A 20,637-nucleotide genomic window follows, 5' to 3' on the forward strand; every position below is an offset into this window, starting at 1 on the left:
AAATGTCTAACCATAAGCATTGTTAATTAAATTGACTAAAAAAAGTGTGTTAAGATTTTAGCATCTATATGTGATCAGTAAATGGTATTTATTTTTGTGGTAATAGAAACACATTTGTGAAAATAATTTGAATTACTAGATGGTTTTGGTAGCAACGGACACATAAGTGGATAATGACTGGAACATTTTTATATTCTTTACATAAACTGTGATAATCGCCAACCAGTACATTATGAAATCAGAAGAGATCAAAGCTATTGCACAGAATGTGCTATGTTTACAGCCCCATTAGAATGCAAATTCTTAACAAATTGAGCAGGATCCTTGATTTTTGATTGTTGATTTTCTAGTTAGATTTTAGAATTGGGAATTCTAATAAAGGTTTAGCTTATATAATAGATCTATATTTAAAGAAATCCCTGAGTATTGGTTTTCTCTACTAATTAAATGGATAATAAGGCAGCATGTATTCATTTATTCCATCAGTTGTTTTGACTCAACAGTTGTTTTGGATCCATTGGTAGTCTGGATTTCTGATTCTTAGGACCAATACTTTTAATGCATGTTTTATTTGAAGATGTAAAATATAAATACATTATAATCTACTCCACTTAAAGGATTTTTTAAAAATGATTGAAAAGGAAGCCAAACCGAAATAAACCTACTAGTGGTTCGCCGTGCTGAGGAGGAGATAGAACTGTTGAGAGAGAAGGAGTTCTCATCTCTGTCTCCCGATACACCCCGGCGAGGAGGCAGAATGGAGGACGGTCTCGGCAGAGAAGAGCGCTTTTCTGGGCTCTTGGTTACTCCATCCTGATTGGGGAAAACGAAACAATGTTGGGTTCTTGTGAATCTTCGTTTTAATGATACAAAGTGATTACATTGCTCTGGCTAATTTTTCCTCCTGTGCTTATAGATGAATTTCTTTTAAAACATCCTACTGAATTTGATATACTTAGAAGCATTTCTGCTTCAAAACTTGGAGTTTCGATTTGCCTAGAGGTTTTATAAAAATATATTACTCTGGAGTTAGTGCCAAAAATTGATTGTGAAATTCAAATTCTAGATGATAACATGAGTAAAATGAATGTACTCAGTTAAGTTTTCTGTAATTAGTAATCTTAATGAAAAACCTTCATCAGCATGATAAAATATGAATAAGAAAGGGCTGGCAGTAGGGCACTGTATGCACAACATTTAATGGTGGCTACTCGCATGTACTGTGCACTTCTGTGACAGGAACGCTAAGCACTTTACATGCTTTTACAATTTAATCTTTACCAAGAAAATATTATATTTACTTTAGAGCTGAGGAAACAGGTTTCATCAGTTTACATAATTTTTTCACGATCACTGAGTTCGTGGATAGCAGAATTAGCATGACATCCTGATGTGTCTGATGCTGAGTCCAAATTATCTATTATATTATGTATAATATAATTTAGTGTTATTAGAGTATACAATATTGTATATATGTAATATTACATAATATATTTTATTTGTATGCTTATTAAATATCAAATAAATAGTAAATTAATTATGCATGGTATACTTTAGAAAAAGACATTTTCTATTTTTTAATGATTAAACTATTCATAACTATTGAAATATTCAATTTGTCTTTGTTTTTAATAAGGTCTGTTGTTTATATGTCAAACGCTTTAGAATTGAAAGTTTCTGCTTTCATACAAGTACTGAATTGCATCCTATACCCTTCTCCCAAATTATGTTCCTTTCTGCACCTTTGATTGACTTGCTGCCTTACCTTGTTCCCTGATTCTGAGTATGGCAAACGGTCTGTGGAGCCCGCTGAGCTGGGCTGTATTAATAAACTGTCAGAAAATGTAGCCCTTTTAGTCGTACTAGGGCTGGCTGAGCTGCATCGTGGGGACTTTGTGTTACCCTGTAAGGCAGGAATCTTTGACAAGGTAGAATTCTAGCCATGAAAGAAAACAAACAAAAGCACAAAATAAACCAAACTATGAAGCAAAAGGAAAATTAAAAAAAACACATAGACACATAAGAAATTAAATGACTACTTTAAATCAGAACACATGATAAGTGGTTATAACCAATGATAGAGATGTATATTTATGTGAGAACAAGAGATTTTCACTGAACTCTTTTTAACTAGAACTAACTTAAGAATACTCATATAATGAGACTATAGATTAAAATATTACTTGTAAATTCTATGCATAAGGTCTCTGATTAACCCATAGGTCTTATAATGATACCAATACCTTGAGAGTCTATTGGAATTATTCTTTTACTAAACACAGCCCTTAAATGGTATGTATAATTGATATTTTGATTACATTTCAAGAACTTTAGAACAAAGTATATTTAAGGCCTAATAATGGAAAATACTTTTCTAAGCTGAGAAATTGTGTTTTCAGATTATCTACACTGATTTCATTAGAAAATTGCAGATTTTATATATAATGAGTTCATTTTATGAGTAAGAGACATACCAGAGACCAAGTTATACCACAGAATAACATTTTTATGTATAGACTACAGTTTGTATAATGTGTTGTAAGTTCTAAAAATGAAAGTTAGCACTGAATAGATTGCCCATAAAAACCACAGGACTTATTTTACAGGTGTTGATAATGCCTGGGGAAACTGTTGACAAGTCCGAGTGTAAGTGGGTTGAATGTGTATATACGGCTTTTGGAGAAAGCGAGGCTGGCATGCCACACATCTCATGGGAGACTGTTAAAAATATAGACAACTATGGCAAAGCTGAGGAGATTTTACCTTCAAATAACTAATATGATTTAGTTGTTACAAAAAGAGAAATTGAATCTAAGATTTTTGTCTACTTTTAATCTCCAAAGCCACTTCAATACAGGCATCAGTATTCACAGATTGCACAAATCACTTCTGGTTTTACAGACCCAGCACCTTGAGTGGGAAATGTAACTGGGTCACCACAGGTCATTCTTTTTTGATTGACGCTACCCACAAAATCACGAATTTCAAGTGTGGTATAGGAAAGAAAAATAGAGTAATTGGATTGCTTCAAATTATGAAAGACAACTACTAATCTCTCGCTATAAAACAAACACAAGATAAAATGAACAAACAAACAAACCCAAATGAAACGAAGGATTATAGATCCGGTTTACAATAAAGATCAATTAAAAAATCAGAGAGAACTGTACTGATGGATGAACTGAGTATCAGAGATAAACAAGGTTTTAGGAAACATAGGAGGAGGATCAGGTTACAAGGAAAACTGAGGAAAAAAGCTGGAAAGAATGGTGGTCTAGTCTCTCCAGAAGGATGAGATGGGCATTTACAGGGGGAAAAAAACAGTTAGTTTCGTGTCAGATGCATATGGTTTCTGTCTGAGGTGTAAGCACTGAATGCTAATTCTTCTTTAGTTACTTGAAGACCAAGGGACTTGAAATTTCCCAAAGGTTTTTCAAACAAGGTACACTTAAAAATTCTTTTCCTAACCACTATTTTAATAATAATAATAATAACAATAACAACAACTATTCCGTTTATTGATAAATACTATGTTCTAAGCACTATAGAGTGTACTGTTTTATAAAATTACCATATTTAATGTTCATAACTCACTTATGATACAGGAATTTTTACTCCTCCCCTTATTTTCAAAAAATTAAGACACAGGAAGGAAAAGATCATATAGCTAATAAATATTCAAAATTTGGACCTAGTCTATTTCACAGCCATGCTCTTAACCAACACAAACTACTAGTTCCCCATCAGAAACAGAAGGTAAAGAGTACAAACCTTGAAATAACAGTGTGGTCAAAATAAAGGTGACAATTACCAAAGCAATAAATGGATTCTATTGCTTGCCATATGTTCAGGAATATGTTTGAAAAAATATATATATATAGATCAAATATACATATATATATTTAACAATATAAAGTCCCTTGGGTTCAAGATGATATAAAAGGTTTGGCTGTCGTTGAAAATGGATTCCTATTTTTCACAATAAAAAGCAGAAGTCTAAAATTTTATCAGTTTTTAAAAAGCTAAACAAATAATAATGATGTACATAACATATATGATGGCTAAGACCCAGAACATTGCGATACATTACTAATTAACATCACTCAATTTATTTGTTGTAATTTTAGGATTTCATTAGTAGCCTTTTAATTTTTTTCTTTCAATGAGAAAGAAGTAACATATTTCGTGCTGACTTTGGTCTTTCAAAAGTTTTAAAAAAATAATTAATAATATAAAAAATAAAATTTACAAGACAAGAGGTATAAAAGACTTATAAACAAAGAAGAAGCTAAACATTAAAACAATCAAATTAAAACAATAAAAAATTTCATCTCCATAAGTTGGCAAATATAGAAAAGGTATAGGAATATCTAGTAATAATGATGAACACAGGCATGTTCATTTACAGCTAGAGGACATATAAGTTCATATGCAGCTGGAGAACCTTTCTAGAGGACAATTTGATAATATGTAGCAAAAACTTTAAATATGGACTTTCTTCTTGAAACAATGATTTCACAACTAGAAAATTATTCCTAAGGAAATGCATATGGATACATTCATAGGTTTAGCCAAAAGATTTCTACAGTAATATTGCTAAAATAATAGAAAAACAGTTTGAATGTCAAATAAAGGAAATTGATTAAGTATATCATCATAAAACAGTAAAATGCAATATTATGTAGTCACTAAAATGATGTACAAGAATGTTTAATGACATGGAAATCTTTTTATTGTTTAGTTTAAAAACTGATACACAGTATTTTCATCTTTGTTATTAAACGTATAAATGTGTAGGAAAAAATTAAAAGATTTTACATCAAAATGGTAACTGCAGTTATATTTAGATAAGGATAATAAATAATACATAACTTATTTTTGCTCATATACACTGTTTTTCTCATATTCTTAAGTGTTGTAAAATATAGTTGTGTTGATCATAATGGTTTATCTTGATTCTATGAAAAGTAAATAAATTGGGCTCCCCAATTAGCCAGATCATTGTATTGTTTCACATGTTTTTGTCTTAATAACAAAGAGGCAGCCTACATCCCAGCTCTGCCCTCACCAACCACCATCACATTCCAAAAGATACTAGGACATGATTACACTGAGAATCCTTCTGGGTGAATGAATGATTTAAAATGATTTAAAAGAGTAAACCTCTAAAGTCTAAGTTATATCTAAAATTATTAAAACATTGCCACTAATACCAAAGAGAACTTCAAATGAAGAACAAGGAAAAGGTTATTTTACTCACAGAGACTTTGTCCTTTGCCTGTTTAAATACACTGGGAGCCTGAGCTGATTCACCACCTGCTGCTGTTGAAAGAGAAGATACAAACAAACAACCCCAAACTTAGTGGCTAAAGACCACGGAAGTACATTTATAACACCTTTTGGGTATTTAGTTGTGTCAACAGACAAATGCAAAATGGATTTTGCTTATACTGAGACTCAAATTCAGTAACTAAAGAAATCTGAATAATAATATAATAGCATGTGGCTCCCACTATAGCATGTGCTAATTAACATAACCTGGTGTTTACCAGAGCACAGGTAAGCACACCAAGTCATTTTCCATCTGTTACCAATGTACCTTCGTATTACTATAGATACAGATAGATCCTTTGGAATGGAAATCACAGAACAGTAATCTGAATGCTGCAAAATTTAAGGAAAAGGAGAGTGATTGGTTGCTGGGGTTGGCATCATATAAAGAGTATTCACGGAGATTCCCAAACTCTCTTTATGTAGCCACTGGCATACCTACGGACATTTCTGCATTTTATACTCTAAACTGTCACATGTGCCAACCCCTTTCCCTCTGCACCCCTTCATTTCACAATATGAATGACACATTTGCTTGATGGGAAACGCACCATGTGAGAAGGTAAAGGAAGAAAAATAGCTTGTCAAGAAAAGAAAACATGAGAGGAATTTTAAGTTCAGTAATATAGAATATGTTTTACACATGCACTTCCTGGAGGAAATTATGACCACATCTGTTACTGTTGTTTCTCTTCGTGCTGTTTTATACCTCTGGTTTCAATTTTCAACTCCACCACCTCTATCAATAATTTCTGTTGACAACTTTCCTGACCTGACTTAAGTATCTTTCATGATTGAACATAACCGTTTGTGTTTTGGAAAACCATCCCTATTTAAAAATTGGGCTTAGAAAATAAAAGGCATAAGCTCCACCTTCGTTTTCTTTCACAAGAGAAAAACCCTTAGGAAAAAAAGTGTTTACCCTTATAAGCACTCCGAATGAGTTTCAAAAAGGTTTCTTAGGTCATATGCAGTTTAACACAAAATAATGGTCTACGATATGTTCTATGCAATTTAGGACTGGCTAGTAAGAGTATTCATGATTCTGAAACTAATTTTTTTAAAGAAGTATCACGAATGATGCCTCTTTACTGCTTTTATACTACATCTCACGTTTCTGTGACAAGGATACTTCGCTGTAAGCCAATGGCACTCTTGTTTGATACATGCTCTCTGTTTGAGTATCTTAATATTTGAATAGAAAAAAGCGAGGATCCTAATTAGTCCAAAGCTCTTAAATTTCCTTTAATGAATGAATTAAAAAGGCAGTATACTCTCAGTGTGGCAAACTGAATACCAATGACACACAGGCACTTCACCAAACCATTTGATATTTCTTCTGATATTGTACAATCTTAATATATTTTTCACCTTTTCAGGTGGTATATAGGATTTTTATGCCCAAACCAAGAGATTCTGCCTGTGCAATCATTTGTCTAACTAGAAGAAACATTCCAAGTTCAGGGAAAATGTACTAAGATGGGCTATAAGATTTAGAGATGTCATGTTAATCCTTAACTCTTAACTTAGATGAACTCCTCATTCTAAACTTTCATCATCAAAGTTTGTTTATAACTACAAGCCTTCCACTTTCAAATCCTGCCTTAACACACTAGATCTTGGGAAAAAAAGTACATGAAATGATTCCTATATGAAGAACACAAATAAAAATACTTGAAATATTTAGTGGCTACCATAAAACCATCGATTGCCTTGATTTTCTTTTTCTTCCAAGGGTTAATGCTGCTCTTAACCCTTTAAAGCCATCCAAAGATTTACATAAAGGCACATCTAATGTATAATGGGAAGGAAAATTTTCTTTTCTGATTTAGCAATCTGAATATCTTCTTTTGTAGACTCCAAGGGTGCCCCATAATCAATGCTAAAATGAAATATATTCTAAATTAAGATTATCCTACTATAACTGTACATTAAAATAAATGCTTTGCCCTGAAATTTAGGAATAGAGTTTGCATTATAGATATTATGTATGGGCTTTCATTATAGTTTGTACCATGTTTCACTCCTTCATGCTACTACTTTTGTAAACAGTAAAAAACAGGTATATTTGAAGACGACAGAACAATAAGAAGGTAGCAAAATAGAAATAAACCACATTCTAAGATATTTAGAGGGAAGGAGTTTTATCCTAGAATTCTGAATACTAAATTATATAGGGAAATATAGCAGTTTGGATCCAACATATTTTAAAGAATCCCATGGATAAAATGTCAGTTAAGAGATACAGTACCATCGTTTGAAAGCCTGGCTAATTTGGGATATGAAAAATAAAATCTGATGGGATTACCAGACAATTTCATTTTCCTTTATTTTTTCCCCTTTCATCCAAAAGCAAAATAATTTTCCAACCACAATTTTACCCCAGATTTGCTTTGCATTTTCCATCTCAAAATCACTCTGCATTCTTGGTGGTTCTCAGGAAATTTATCAACATCAGTAACAGATTTGGCAGTAACAATATAGAAAATAGGACAAGTACGTATGGGTTGAAGCATGAGGGAGATAAATAAGCAAAATAATGAGAATGCATACCACGGTTATATTCATCGCCATCGTCTAACCAAACACACAGAATGAAAATAGGAATCCCCAGAACGTGACACTAGAGCACAATGCCAAGATACAATCACTGTTAAGTCTGAGCATGACAAAGAAACAGATGGTCATGACCTCTTCTGCAGGGAGGGAAGAAAAAAAAAAGAAGAATGATACAAGACACTTAATAGCGAAATTGTTCATGACTGCTGAGATTCTTGGAAGAAAAACAAAATGAAGCTGCCACAGTAATGAGGTAAAAAAAAAAAACACGTGTCTATGTTTGCCAGCCACATTGCAGAACTGAACAGTCACCTGTCGTTTTCCGCTTAACACAGGAGAGATGAGTTGGTCTAGTATATTTGATAGCAGGTTTTAAAATGAATTTCCTGGAGGGAGAGTGGGCCTGAACTTCTGTTTTTTTAGCAAGTTCAGCCTTCTTATAAACTGCTATGAATAAGAAAACACAAAAAGCATACCATCAGGAAAAAAATGAACACTTGGAGCAAAACCAAACGAAATTTCATCAATAGTTAGTTACCACGATTACACAGTTTCTTCTACAAAAGAGTAATAATGAACTATTTCAAAAACATTTTCTTAAAGAAGTGATTGTGAAATGAACCTTTTTTCCTTCTCACTTCATCTCTGGAGACTGTGCTAGGTTCCTTTTTAGCTATTTTTCTTTCAGGAGTGGAAATTCTGCCTCTCCCGGTTTTAAAGGGCTTTTCTTTTCTATGTTTCTCAAGAGATGGTCTCCGAGCTTCCTTTTCAGCTTTCTCCTCTTTAGGAATAGTTTCTAACTGTTCTGTCATGATGCTCCGATCATCATCTGCGGATCAAAGCAAACCATGACAACAACAACAGTGACATCATTAGTAACAAATGTACAACATCCTTCATCTAGTTAACAAAGTGCAAAATCAAGAAACAAAGGGACATTGTAAAATATTTAAAACAAAAAAAAAATTCCTTTAGGTTACTGGGTTTTATCTGAAAGTAGAAAATTTAAAAAAAGATTGCACACCTTGAGTGTCCACCCAGAGGCTGTCCGCATCCATGATGGAGTCATCAATAGTGGTCTCGTCTTTGTAATCGTCATAGGTTTCTGTCTTGTATTCTGAGAGTGCAACCTCTTCTCTCTCCGGGGAAGCCGGAGCCTCTGGGGAGCCCTCCTTGGGTTCAGCCTGGGCTTCAGCTGCCTCTTCGACTTCCAGCTCTTCTTCGGCACGGGGGGATGGCCTCCTCTCCACCTCAGGCTGCTCCAGGGCTGCAAAACGCACGCTGTGGGAGCCCGACTCCCCTTCATCAGTTGTGGTTTGCACTACAGTGATGAAATCGTCCTCGATTGTTACAACGGACTCAATCACTCCTTTGTGCTCACCTGGGCAAGTCTCCACAAACTCCTCCCTGACACCTGGGACACCCAGATCGGTAATCTGAAGGGTGTCTGAGCGGAAGAGCAGCTTATCATATTCTCCCTGGGCTTCTATCTCTTCTTCCTCGCTCGGAGCCTCTGCTGGTTCCGCTCCGGCGGCTTCTGGCAATGGCTCTGCAGCATCGGAGGGTGTGACAGATATATCTGGGGTCTCTTTGGTTTCTTCTTTTGGCGGCTGAATAAATTCCATCTGGACATCGGCTTTCTCATCTGGGGCTAAATCAGCTTCTGAAACAGCAGGTGCACAGGGAATCTCCACAGACAATTTGATGGCAATCTCGTCTTGAATTAAGGGAAGATTCTGGGGAAGTTTCCTTCTTGCCCTCATCAGCTTTCAAGGACTCCATGGTGAGGCTTTCATGCTCACCGCTGGACTCGTAGGATTCTTCTTTGTCTACTGCCTCCTGGTGCACCAGGTCAGGCTTGGCCACCTTCTCCTTGACTTCTGTCTCACTAACTTTGGTGCCTTCTTTCACGTGGCCAGACTCAACTCCCATAAATGCATCTGCCTCCTGAGGTGCTGCAGATGAGGGTGTGAGGTCCTGGGTAGCCTCAAGTTTCAGCTCTGTTGCTTTTACCGCATCTACGTTTAGCCCTGAGGCCATTTGTCCAAAGTCACTGATTTTAACATCTAATTGACCCTGGTCAGCTTTCTTTGCAGCAAAATCTAGTTCCGGTTCAGCTTTTTTAGGTGGTTCAACCTCAGCTGCCTCTGGCACTGAACTAAGAACTTTCTCTGCTTTCTCAGCCACGAGAGGTGATGCATCTTTTGATACAGTCAGTTCTTTGGTTGACAATTCCTGGAGGGTTACTCCTAACTCAAAAGTTTCAACTTTATCCCCCGCCTCTTCCATTTCCTTGTCATGTTCTTTTGAATCAGTATGTTCTTCACTTTTTTCCAGCACAGTATCCAGCTTATCATTAGCTTTCCTCTCCTGATCAGGCTCCCTACCCAGTCCTGATTTGTCACCAGAGATATGTGGGGATGTGTCTTTCTCAGCACTGAACTCATCTTTGACTCTTCCAGCAGCTGCCAGTTTGACTTCAATCAATGAAAGATCTGTGGCCAAATCTCTCCGCACTTTATCATCAGTGCCTTCATAAAAGGATCCACTCTCCCCAGATAAATTCTCACTGTCTTGGACAGGTGATGGGAGTGGGACTGTGTATTTATTGAACACACAGTAGCCCAGGTCCTCAAGCTGACTGTCAGTTTTAACAATGACATGGTTCTCATCAGTGACAGGGGGCAAGCCAGTGCTGCTCTCCTCCACTACAGTCTCTGATGGGACTGACTTCCTCCTGGCAACCTCAGCATCCGCACTCACAGAAGCTAATCTTGACCTTGTGCCTGCCAGATCCAGCATTTCAGGCAGGTCAGGGGCCATGACAGTGCCGTTTTTGTAATAATCTTTGGCTAGGAAAGGTGACTCACATGTTGTCTCCACTTGGGTACTTTCCTCTCCTGGAGCTTTCTCTCCCTCTATCTGCTCTTTTTCTTCTTTGCTTTCTGTTGGGAAGCAAGGGGCTTTGTCCACTGCAGGTGTTGTGGCTGGAAGGTAATCGTCCCCTTCGTCCATGCTTCCACTAGTGTTGGTTAGAATATCAGAGGCCAGTGGAGAAAGATCGTGCCCCCGACCAAAGTTAAATCCAAGGGCGATGGAATCCAGGCAAGACATGGGCAAATTGATTGACATGCTTCTTTGTTCAATTGCAGACCTACCACCAAGTCCTAAACTCCTGCTTAGTGTCAAATCGTCCTTATTCTTACTGTGGAGATCCCTTTTCTCCCCATACACTTTTGGATCAATAGTGAACATTCTTTCTTGAGGAGAACTGGGTTCTTCAGGTAACTCAGATGGATAACTTTGTGCAAGAGTGCTATACCCTGCCTCTTGTGCTGGAACGCTGGGCTGGGATTCTCTATCTGCCGGAAGACCCTTGTCGCCATTTTTATACGTGGGAGACACGGTATCAAAAGACTCTTGGGCACTTTCTCTTGTGTCACTCAGTTCATAGTAATCACTGCCTGGCTGGATGCTTTTTGTCACTTCTTCTTTCAAAGCAGATGTTTCAAAGTACTTGGACATTCCTGACTTATCTTCATAAAATGGCATGTCAAGCTCAGCTGATGTTACAGCTCCAACGGCTTCAACTTTACTGTCTTTGTCAGCAACTTTTTCTTCAAAAGGCTCCTGGGCTGCACTCTTTTCACTCAGTGCAGCTGGTTCGGTCATGACTGTCTCCAGTGTCTTATAGGTCATGGTTGAATCAGTAACTGCTTGCTCTAAACTTACAGGGAATGAGTCCTGTTTTGATATATCTGTGGTAGGTTCCTGGCCTTTCTGGTCTACTTTTGAGTAAGTGTGCTCTGTGGAGGGCTGAATTACACCTGTTTCTTCATCTGTCAGTTTTGGGGGTTCGCTCTCTTTAGGTGTGGCTTCTTTGTCAGATACGGTTGGTTTTTCTTCGAGTTTTAGGTGAGGTTCCTTTTCAGTAAGTGTAGGTTCCTGTCCAATGAGGGTGGGAGTCTCTTTTATCTGCATACTCTCTTGCTTTATTGCCCCTTTCTCTTCTAAAACTCTCTCTGGGACACATTCTTCCACAATTGAAATGTGAGCATCTTTGGGTGAGGTAATTGCCTCTGAGGCTGGTGCTTCTGTCATTTTGTCAGGTTGATCCTTCTGGAGCTCTTCAACTTTAGAACTATCTTTGGTTGTCCCTAGGATACCAGTTTCTTCCAGAGATTTTTTGTCATCCAGCTGTAATAGGGCAGGGGCAAAGGGTGATGCTTCTGCAATGACTTCATTTTTCACAACACCTAAAGGAAGAGTGAAGCTTCCACCCTGAAAGGGACTTGGCATGGGAGAATCAAATTGTTTCCCTTCCCATTTTGGGATATCCTCCAGTACGTCTTTTTCCTTCATGGGTGTGAGGGGGCCAGGAGATACTGGAGCAACTAAACCCCACTCATCCTTTTTGGCTTCCACTGGCATTTGGATGAACCAGTCCTTTTGCTCTTTTGCAGCTGGGGGCTCTGCAGGAAGGCCAATATCAGGTACCCCTAGGCTTGGTTCTGTCTTCTGTTTCATATCTTCTAGGCTGGCTTCGAGACTGTGCCCAAACAGAGTGGGTGGTGCTTGCTCTTCTCCTGTGCCTTGCACGTCCTTTTTTTCGGGGGAAGTTTCAGTTGTCTCAGGCTGAGAAACTAAGGCAGCATGTTTAAGGTCTTCACCAGGCTTACTTTCTTTCTCTGACTCCTCTTCCTTCTTGTCTAATGGCTCGGCTGGAGAGGGAGTCAATTCCTGTTGATCTGGGAACTCCATCTTCGAGGCTGTAAGTAAACCTGAAGTAATTGGGTTGATTTTTAAACAAATAATAGGCAAGTGCTTTCAGGCAGTAAGCTTAAAATCATATTTTGAAATGACAAATGAATGGTAGGGTACAAAGAAAAACTATGAAACATGCACGCATGCTACTTATCTAAAAATCAATATGAAAATGTCAGGACTGAGATTTATTTGTATGATTGCTAAAATGAATTGCCATCATGAATTAATGTGTACAGGAATTGTAATAAGAGTACATTTTGAGTAATCTTTTTTTCTTTGTTTGGTCTCTCTAAACAGTATGTGATGTGTACCATAGTAGAAAAAAATTTCATGTGCCTTCTAAAAATTACAAATTAAAGAATACTGAATATATAACCAATGTTAGGGTACAAAAAATCTATATACTGATCTAAATATGGAAAAGAATTGATTTCTACTGCAATCAATGAAGCATTTGTTTTCTCATTTAAAAGTGAATCAGCAGGCCATGGGCAGAAGCCAATTAATTTATAATAATATGTGTTAAATAGTTTCAGTTAACTTAATCAACAAATGCCAGGACCAATTTTCTGGGCACTGAAAGGTTACTAGAATAAAGTTTTAGAAGTCATCAGAGATTAAACGTCGTTAATACAAATAAATGTTATTGACTTTATATGATATGACCTAAATATTGACAAGTCAATTTCTACCACATCTCAAAAAATTCTTAAGTCCTAATCATTACTTAGTGTGTATGGTAGATGTGAGAAAATCTGAATATACTGTTAATACTGGGAAGTCATGTGAGTAACATGATTTTAAAAAGACATTAAAATATCTTTCTCTCCTTGAAATGACCTCATTCCTTGGAACATGACCAACTAGTTAGTGAAGCACTGACCAGTCCTGGCTTTGGAGATGCTTCACAGAAATTAAATGACTCTTTTAAATTTTAATCTGATCATCAGTCCAAAAGGCTTCAGAGTCTCACTTGTCTCTTAACATCAAAGTTATTCATTGTCGTCACTAAGGCTAAATGTAGTTATCTGAAAAAGATTTGGGGAAAAATAATAAAATTCAATCATCTCTCGAAGAGCAAGTGTATGGGTCATAATTATCTTAGATACTTGTGTGTCCTGTTGTCACAACAGAAAGGAAATACATTATGAACTTTGTAGCAAAGGTTAGATGAATGAAAACTCAAGAGATATGGTGATGATCAAAGGTGTTGGCTGCCATGGAAAGGAAATGATATGAGAAGCATCAGCAGGAGCTTTTAAGGAAACCAAACCAGTATTCATTGAAGCATAAAAAAATACAGCACATTGCGGTTGCAAACAAAAACAATTCGACCACTGAAGCCTGTATGTGCCAAAATTCAACTCTACGATTTGAAAGAAAGCATATGAATTGCTGTCCCCCCTCAAATAAAAAGAAAAATATACATGTATTAGCAATGTGACTGGCAAACATTTGAGATGGGGGCGGGGGGCGGGGGAGGCGGGAAAAAAAGCTCACACAGCGTCATCAGCCTGGCTGCAAAGCGTATTGTATCATGGCAAAGTCAAACCAGGAATCGGCTGCAGCAGTGGAAAACCAAGCTGCCACACAGCACCTGCATAAGCCACACTGTCTGCTCATTAAGTCTAAAAACAGTGGTCTTGGCATCATGAGAAGACCCAGCGATGGAACAGCATTGGAAAGGCATCAGGTTGGTAAGCTGCTGGAGAGATCATTTGCAACAAAACACATGCAGATCCTAAGAAAGACACACCTTCCCCGGCAGAGGAAGGGGTTTTTACTTCTGCAGACACCTCCGTGACCTCTTTTACACTTTCCTCCTGGGGGGCCCCTGCTGGGGCACTCTCTTCAGGAACTATTTGGGCCTCCGTACTAGACTCCACTTGGCCCTCACTGAGGCCCTTGTGTTGGTCTGAGGCCTTGGCAGCCCCACACTCTTTCCCAGGAAGAGTGGCAGGTTTCTCTTCCTCAGCCATTGGACTCTCTAGCGCTTCTTCTTCTTAGGGATGAAAAAGATGTTGACATCATGACCACAGAACAACACACGAAACAACAGAAATATTATTTAATGAACACTTTCAGCTCCATTATATTGACCTCACGAGAACCTCTTTTACCATTTGGATGAGCAAATTAATATCCTAATACAATGGACATTATGTATTGTTCGCAAAATTAGTACGTATAATCTGCTAATAACGATGCCTTTTAACGTCTCATTAAAAGGCTATTTATTTTAAAACGTGAGAGCTGAAAGGGTTTTATTGCTCTGTTACCCTCAGTGCAAATGGCAGTAAGTTATACACATGTGGAAAGCTTGCTGGAAATAAGAAATGGGGCTGCCGGATAACAGATGGTTGTGAAAAGATAGATGCACTGATGATGTACTGAAAAAAACCTTCAAATTTGTTAGACATGTGCTGTTTTCTCCAATGCAGGAAGCCCCTACATACGAATTTCTGATTACTGTATTTAAAACATACAAACTTCACTAAAAAAAAATCTTTGGGAATACAAATTCTGGCCTCAAAATAATATCCAATCAACTACCTTATTATCAGCTTTATTATGAAATCCATCAGAACTATTTAAACTGTAATTTATTTAGTATTTTTAAGGCAAAGACTAGCTAGCTCAATCTGTTTTAACTTCATTGCATTTTATGATTGGAAAATATAAAAATTTTTGAGGAGTAAGTAAAATATTTTGAAAAAACAAGGTCCAGGTAAAATTTAATTTCACTTACTACTTAGAAAAATCTACCTCTGGAACGCAACTGTTATCATATTGTTTAAACCACAGAAATATCAGTAACGTAGTTCTTGTAGAGTTCCCTTTGACAATGAATAAGAAAATGTGCATATTATCATAAAGTCTCATTTCTGCAATTGAAAACAAAACCAATAAGGGAAGATAATTGAGTGTCAACAAAACTGCCAAAATATCCTCCCAGTTGATGTATATCACACAGAAAAGTGTTAACAGTTACAATGTAAAAAAATAAGTTTCTAAAGACCATGAATTACTGTGTTCATTTGTTTCTCATTTACCCTTCAAATGCCAGTAAAATAAATCCCATTTTATTGCTCGAGAAATTTCAGGGAAACAGTTAAGCTGTTTTATAGTTCTGCAAATGGAAGACTTTTATGAAATTCCTATGAAACAATTATACGTTGTTTAAATGGTCCTATGAGAAAGACTACAGATGGAAAGGAAAGGATTTTTTTGAGAAATACTAAAACTCTTAGAGGGGGAAAAGAGAACTACTTCTATTTCCTCACATTTAGCACTCAGACATTTTCATTTTTGTAATTTAATTATGTCAGTAACATCTTAAACATTCAGATTCTAATTTATTATTAAGGCCATTTTTATTATGTCATAGAATTAGAGATTTTGATTACAGCTAAGAGACTTTTAATGTAGCTGCTTTACTAATGTCACCTTATTGGATGGAATCTAATCAACTTAATTTACATGTTTTCCAAATCCATGTAACTTTTTAGCTTTCCATTTTCTCACTTTGTATAAATCATGTTTATTTTCAACAAGTGTTCTTTATTCACAAATTCACATATTTTTCTGAATTGTTTTATGTTTACTTAGTTTTATTCAATATTGATTATATTTCTCTATCAGAGTGTCTGAGCCATTGAGCTCTTGTCTTCCAAAGGACTCCTGAAGGAGTTTATTATCATGAATGTAGTTGGTGAACTACGAGTTCATTTCCCATTGCCTTGGAACCATCTACCCTTACATTAAATATTGTTCCATCTGAAAATAAACTCTTTCCTTAAGCAAGTTATTTTTCCCTATTTGAAAATAACCTCTTCACTTAAGTAAACAAGAACAAAATTAGCTCTAATTTTTTCCTTATAAAAACTACCTTGTTAGAATGAGGCAAATTGCAGCCCACTGCCCACTTATTTTATCCTCACAAGAGCCAATTATACCCTAGCGTCTCCAACTTCATGAGGCTGGAATGACCAAAGTGTTGGAGCATTTCCTTCCTTTTATCCCATTTATACCAATTTGGACCAAGATTTAGTCACTCAGGGAAGTCTCTATTGTTTCTGTAGATGACCAAGCGATTTGGAGAAATAAATTCATTCCATAACATTTACTCTACCTTAAACAGATTCTTCAATCTTTCCCCTTTAAAAAGCTATCATATTAACATAGCACTAAAAAGAAGCCTAATTCTATTTAAGTCTGGTCCTAGTAATATTATACATCCAAGGGAAAAATTGTATTCAAGGTCATCTTCTTTGGTTTGGGTAAAAGAATATATTTTTCCCCTAGTGATTTATTTGCAAGGGGCAGAAAGAAGTCATACCTCATTTGAACTTTTTTTGTTTCCCTCTCAGAAGCAGTGATACAGAAAAAAGGAAGTACTCCCATGTCTCAAATAAGGCTTCCTACCTATAAATTGTTGAGGTATGGGGACGGACATAAGCTATGTAGGGACTTCACCTCCATATGGAAAAACAGGCTCCTGTCACTCCCACCCCACATGTGATGGCACACTTAGTATGATGCATGTGGTCAAAGCTGCAGGCTGGGGAGGAGGAGCAAAAGGGGACCATGCTGGGTTCACCTTTCTCCTGGCCTAAGTGGGCCTCTGCACTCTGCGCTGGGACACTGGGGAGCGCACTAGAGGCAGTCCATTGTGAGCTGAACAAAGGATGCTCATAGTACTCCTCATCGGAATTGCAAGGGTCATCATCAGGCACAGACACCGAGATGGAGGGAGCTAGGAGTCTACGCCTCTCCCCGCTGGTGGCAGGTTCGTGGCTGGGGAACCTGTGTAGAGGACCCACTTGATCCTCAGCCCCTTCATCTACAAACAGACATACAGGAAGAAACTGCAGGGAGAACTGGACAAGACAGACAAGATCAGACAGACAAGACAAACACCTGCACAAGGACACAGGACCACAGAAGCAGCACAGCAGGATGGAGGGGAACTGGCAAGACCAAGCTGATGGAGGATGGGAGACAGTGAATGTTCCATGCTTCAGTAGCCACTGAATTTCAACTATCCCTTAAGCAATTTTCCCCTTGATTTAAATGAATCGTATGCTCTGACACACCTACTGCATAATAGACATTATCTTTATATTCCCCTCAGACAAGTCAAAATAACCACAGAAACACTGGAATAGAAACAAAGCAGTATGCAAATGCATTTTTTAGAAGAAATTCAATTACATTCATTTTTCTCATGCTTCCATCAATATATTTGTAAGTTAAAATAGAGGAAAGTCGTTAGGATCTGATGCCTGTACAATTACAAGGGAAAATAGTCCTGTTGAAGTACAACCTTAATTATCTCACATGGTTAGCATTTTGGTTAATTTAATTCTTAGTTAATGACTTTAAGCAGAAAGTAATCTTTAACTTCAATCCTGTTAAGAAAAATCTACAAGGCATTATTTTTCCTTCCTGCCTTACTAAGGGGAGCACAGTCAGGACAGCCTTTTCTTTGGATGCAAGATCCTAGGCGTCCTTTACAGCCCTGGCTCTTATTTGCATGGCTGTGAAAGTATATGGGTTTCAGAAAGTACCTAGTAATACACACTTGTTTTCTTGTGTTCTGTTTCTCTTCTGAAAACTTAATAGAGATACACTTAGTGGAGAATGTCTACAGAGTTGGCTTCAGATTCATTAAGATTTTCTTTGATGTGGTTTAATTTACACCACTGGCTTTTGGCTGTTTTTATATCTCAAACCCCTCATTGCATATTGCTCATTGAAATGCTAAAGGAACTGCTCTCATTTCTGTCCTTTCCTGTGTCTTAGCTTAGAAATCTGCATTATTTAAATCTATTTCCTTAGATACATGAGTGTATATCCAACAGTTTGCTTAACATTTGGAGTCTTGCAAACATCAATGAGCCGTGAGGATGATGACAATGAACAATATTTGGCTGCTGATGTGGTGCAGAGACTGCATCTCAGGCCTACATGGCAGGTTACTAAATTTGCTAATCACTATTTATTTACTTACATAGAGAAATAATTTTAAAATTTTATAATTTTCAATAAGAACAAAATTTGTAGTATCTCTCTGTATAATTTTTATTTCAAGCAAAATTTAAGTGGACAGAATTGCAGCATTAATTTGAAAATGCACTGTATTTTTCGGGCACTAATTTATTTTCAGCCAACCGAGTGCTGACAACTGGAAACGAGCCTGAAATCAGAGGGATACGAAAATAACATTTTCAGGAGAGAATACTTTAATCTTTTGAGCACATTATTTACTGATGGTTCCATGGAACTTGTTTCTGGATGGATGTTCAGAACTTTCTCAGCCACGATGCTTATTATATCAAGGGATAGAAGAAACCTAAAATTACATTTGATATTCTTAGTTCAACTCGGCACGATTTCTCAGCTGAGCTGACAACTGTCTGAGATGTGGCCTACAACACTGGCTGAATCAGAAGCCCTGGGCTTGTCACATGCTCCCAGCCATTCATATTTCCTCTAGTGACTCCCGAGGCTGTAGACTACCCCAGGTACGCAACTTCCTTCTAAAACTTCTAATACGTTCAACAGATTGCACAATCAATAAGTGAAAATGGCATATGTGCCTCTCTGCTTTTCAACATTTTCTGGGGAACAGAGCAGACTACTGTACAAAACTAAAGAATGTAAAGCTGAGAGCTGATAGTTTAAAGGTAATACTCCTTGGATGTTTTAACCTTTTGAAGACTTTGGCTTCCTCTTTCTTGTTGCTCTTTTTGAAAGTACCAAAACGTGGAAGCAGCCCAGAGTCTTGCTTCACATCTGTAACACTTCTAAGAAACAGTACTTTCTATTCTGAAGACTTTGCCTAATCAGAGAACAACAAAAACAACGAAAACTTCAAGTGCTTCGGTGGAAAAGTAGCTTCTCTGTAGAATTTTTCTGGCCCTTAACCAAGCAACTTGAAAAAGAATATCTGGCAAAGCCCAGTCTTCTCTGGGTACTATGAGCTGTATGCACTAAGTCTCTGTTTAGGACCTACAAGTCAGCAGCCCATCTACATAAGTCCCAGAGACGTGCCAGGGAAGTGATGCTTAGAGGATCATGACTGGCTAAGTCCAAACAGTGCACCAGGTTCCAGTGATAATGATCGAAGACAAGAGATCCTCATTTGCTACAGAATTGTGTGTGGTGGGTGGTCTTCGTTCATATTCAAATGGAGGTGCAATACATAATTATAAATAAATACATTATAGATGAATGAATGATTTACTTGGAAGTGGTTTGGGGGAAAAAAAAAAAAAAAAAGGAAATCAGTCCCGTGTGGCTTATAACAAAAAAAACTCTCCCTGGACGATCACGTTCCTTTCATAGTCCCACAGTAAGAGCCTAGATAAGAGACAGCTTTAGGGATGCAGTGAGGCTGTGTTTGCAGGGACTTAGATTTGTATTTGAATGCTGGGTAAGCCACTTACTAGCTATGACATCTTGGGCAAGAGTGGAAGTGAGTATTATCTATCCGTGTGGGTTGCTCAGAGGATTAAATGGGAATAGATCTGAGAAAGTGCCAAGTATCTCAGTTCCATACACGCTAGTCTCTGCCTTCAGTACATCAGACAAGTTGCCATGTACCTCTGCTTTTTCCTTTCATTTGACACATCAAAGCTAGACTTGAGATTTATGAAAAAAATGAATTCATAACAGTTTTGCTCTTTAAGGTCAGGACTGAATGCTTCCTTTTACTGCAAGTACACAAATTTTGAAGGACTCTGCTTTTGCCACAAAATAGAATGTTTCGTTTAATAATGTGACATTTTAAAGGACAGGGTGGCCTTATGAACCTTGGACTTTTACATAGTTCTTTTGCATAATGATAAATCTTCAAAAATGAAGCTTACCTGACTTCAGTGGAGAAACACATTCCCCTAATTTGTTTTCATACAAACTTTTTTAAAAAAGTATTTGAAAATTTATATTGGGTTAAAGTAAGGTTCCCCACACAAA

At 37.2% G+C, this 20,637-nt stretch overlaps 1 protein-coding gene and 1 long non-coding RNA gene across 2 annotated transcripts in view; one reads left to right on the plus strand and one right to left on the minus strand.

Annotated features, from left to right (window-relative positions):
* MAP2 (microtubule associated protein 2) overlaps positions 1 to 20,637 on the minus strand; it is a 137,033-nt gene that overhangs the window by 25,720 nt on the left and 90,676 nt on the right. The window contains 7 exon segments of the mRNA XM_032479968.1: positions 666 to 813; positions 5,261 to 5,322; positions 8,203 to 8,337; positions 8,513 to 8,719; positions 8,915 to 9,617; positions 9,619 to 12,671; positions 14,414 to 14,659. Coding sequence (XP_032335859.1) covers positions 666 to 813; positions 5,261 to 5,322; positions 8,203 to 8,337; positions 8,513 to 8,719; positions 8,915 to 9,617; positions 9,619 to 12,671; positions 14,414 to 14,659 — 4,554 coding nt within the window.
* LOC116663726 lies at positions 3,089 to 9,352 on the plus strand. Its single transcript, XR_004320014.1, has 3 exons — positions 3,089 to 3,442; positions 6,829 to 6,832; positions 9,343 to 9,352. It is a non-coding gene; the product is annotated as an uncharacterized LOC116663726 (long non-coding RNA).

This window comes from Camelus ferus, chromosome 5, assembly GCF_009834535.1.
Source record: "Camelus ferus isolate YT-003-E chromosome 5, BCGSAC_Cfer_1.0, whole genome shotgun sequence".
In the NCBI taxonomy this organism is placed as follows: Eukaryota; Metazoa; Chordata; class Mammalia; order Artiodactyla; family Camelidae; genus Camelus; species Camelus ferus.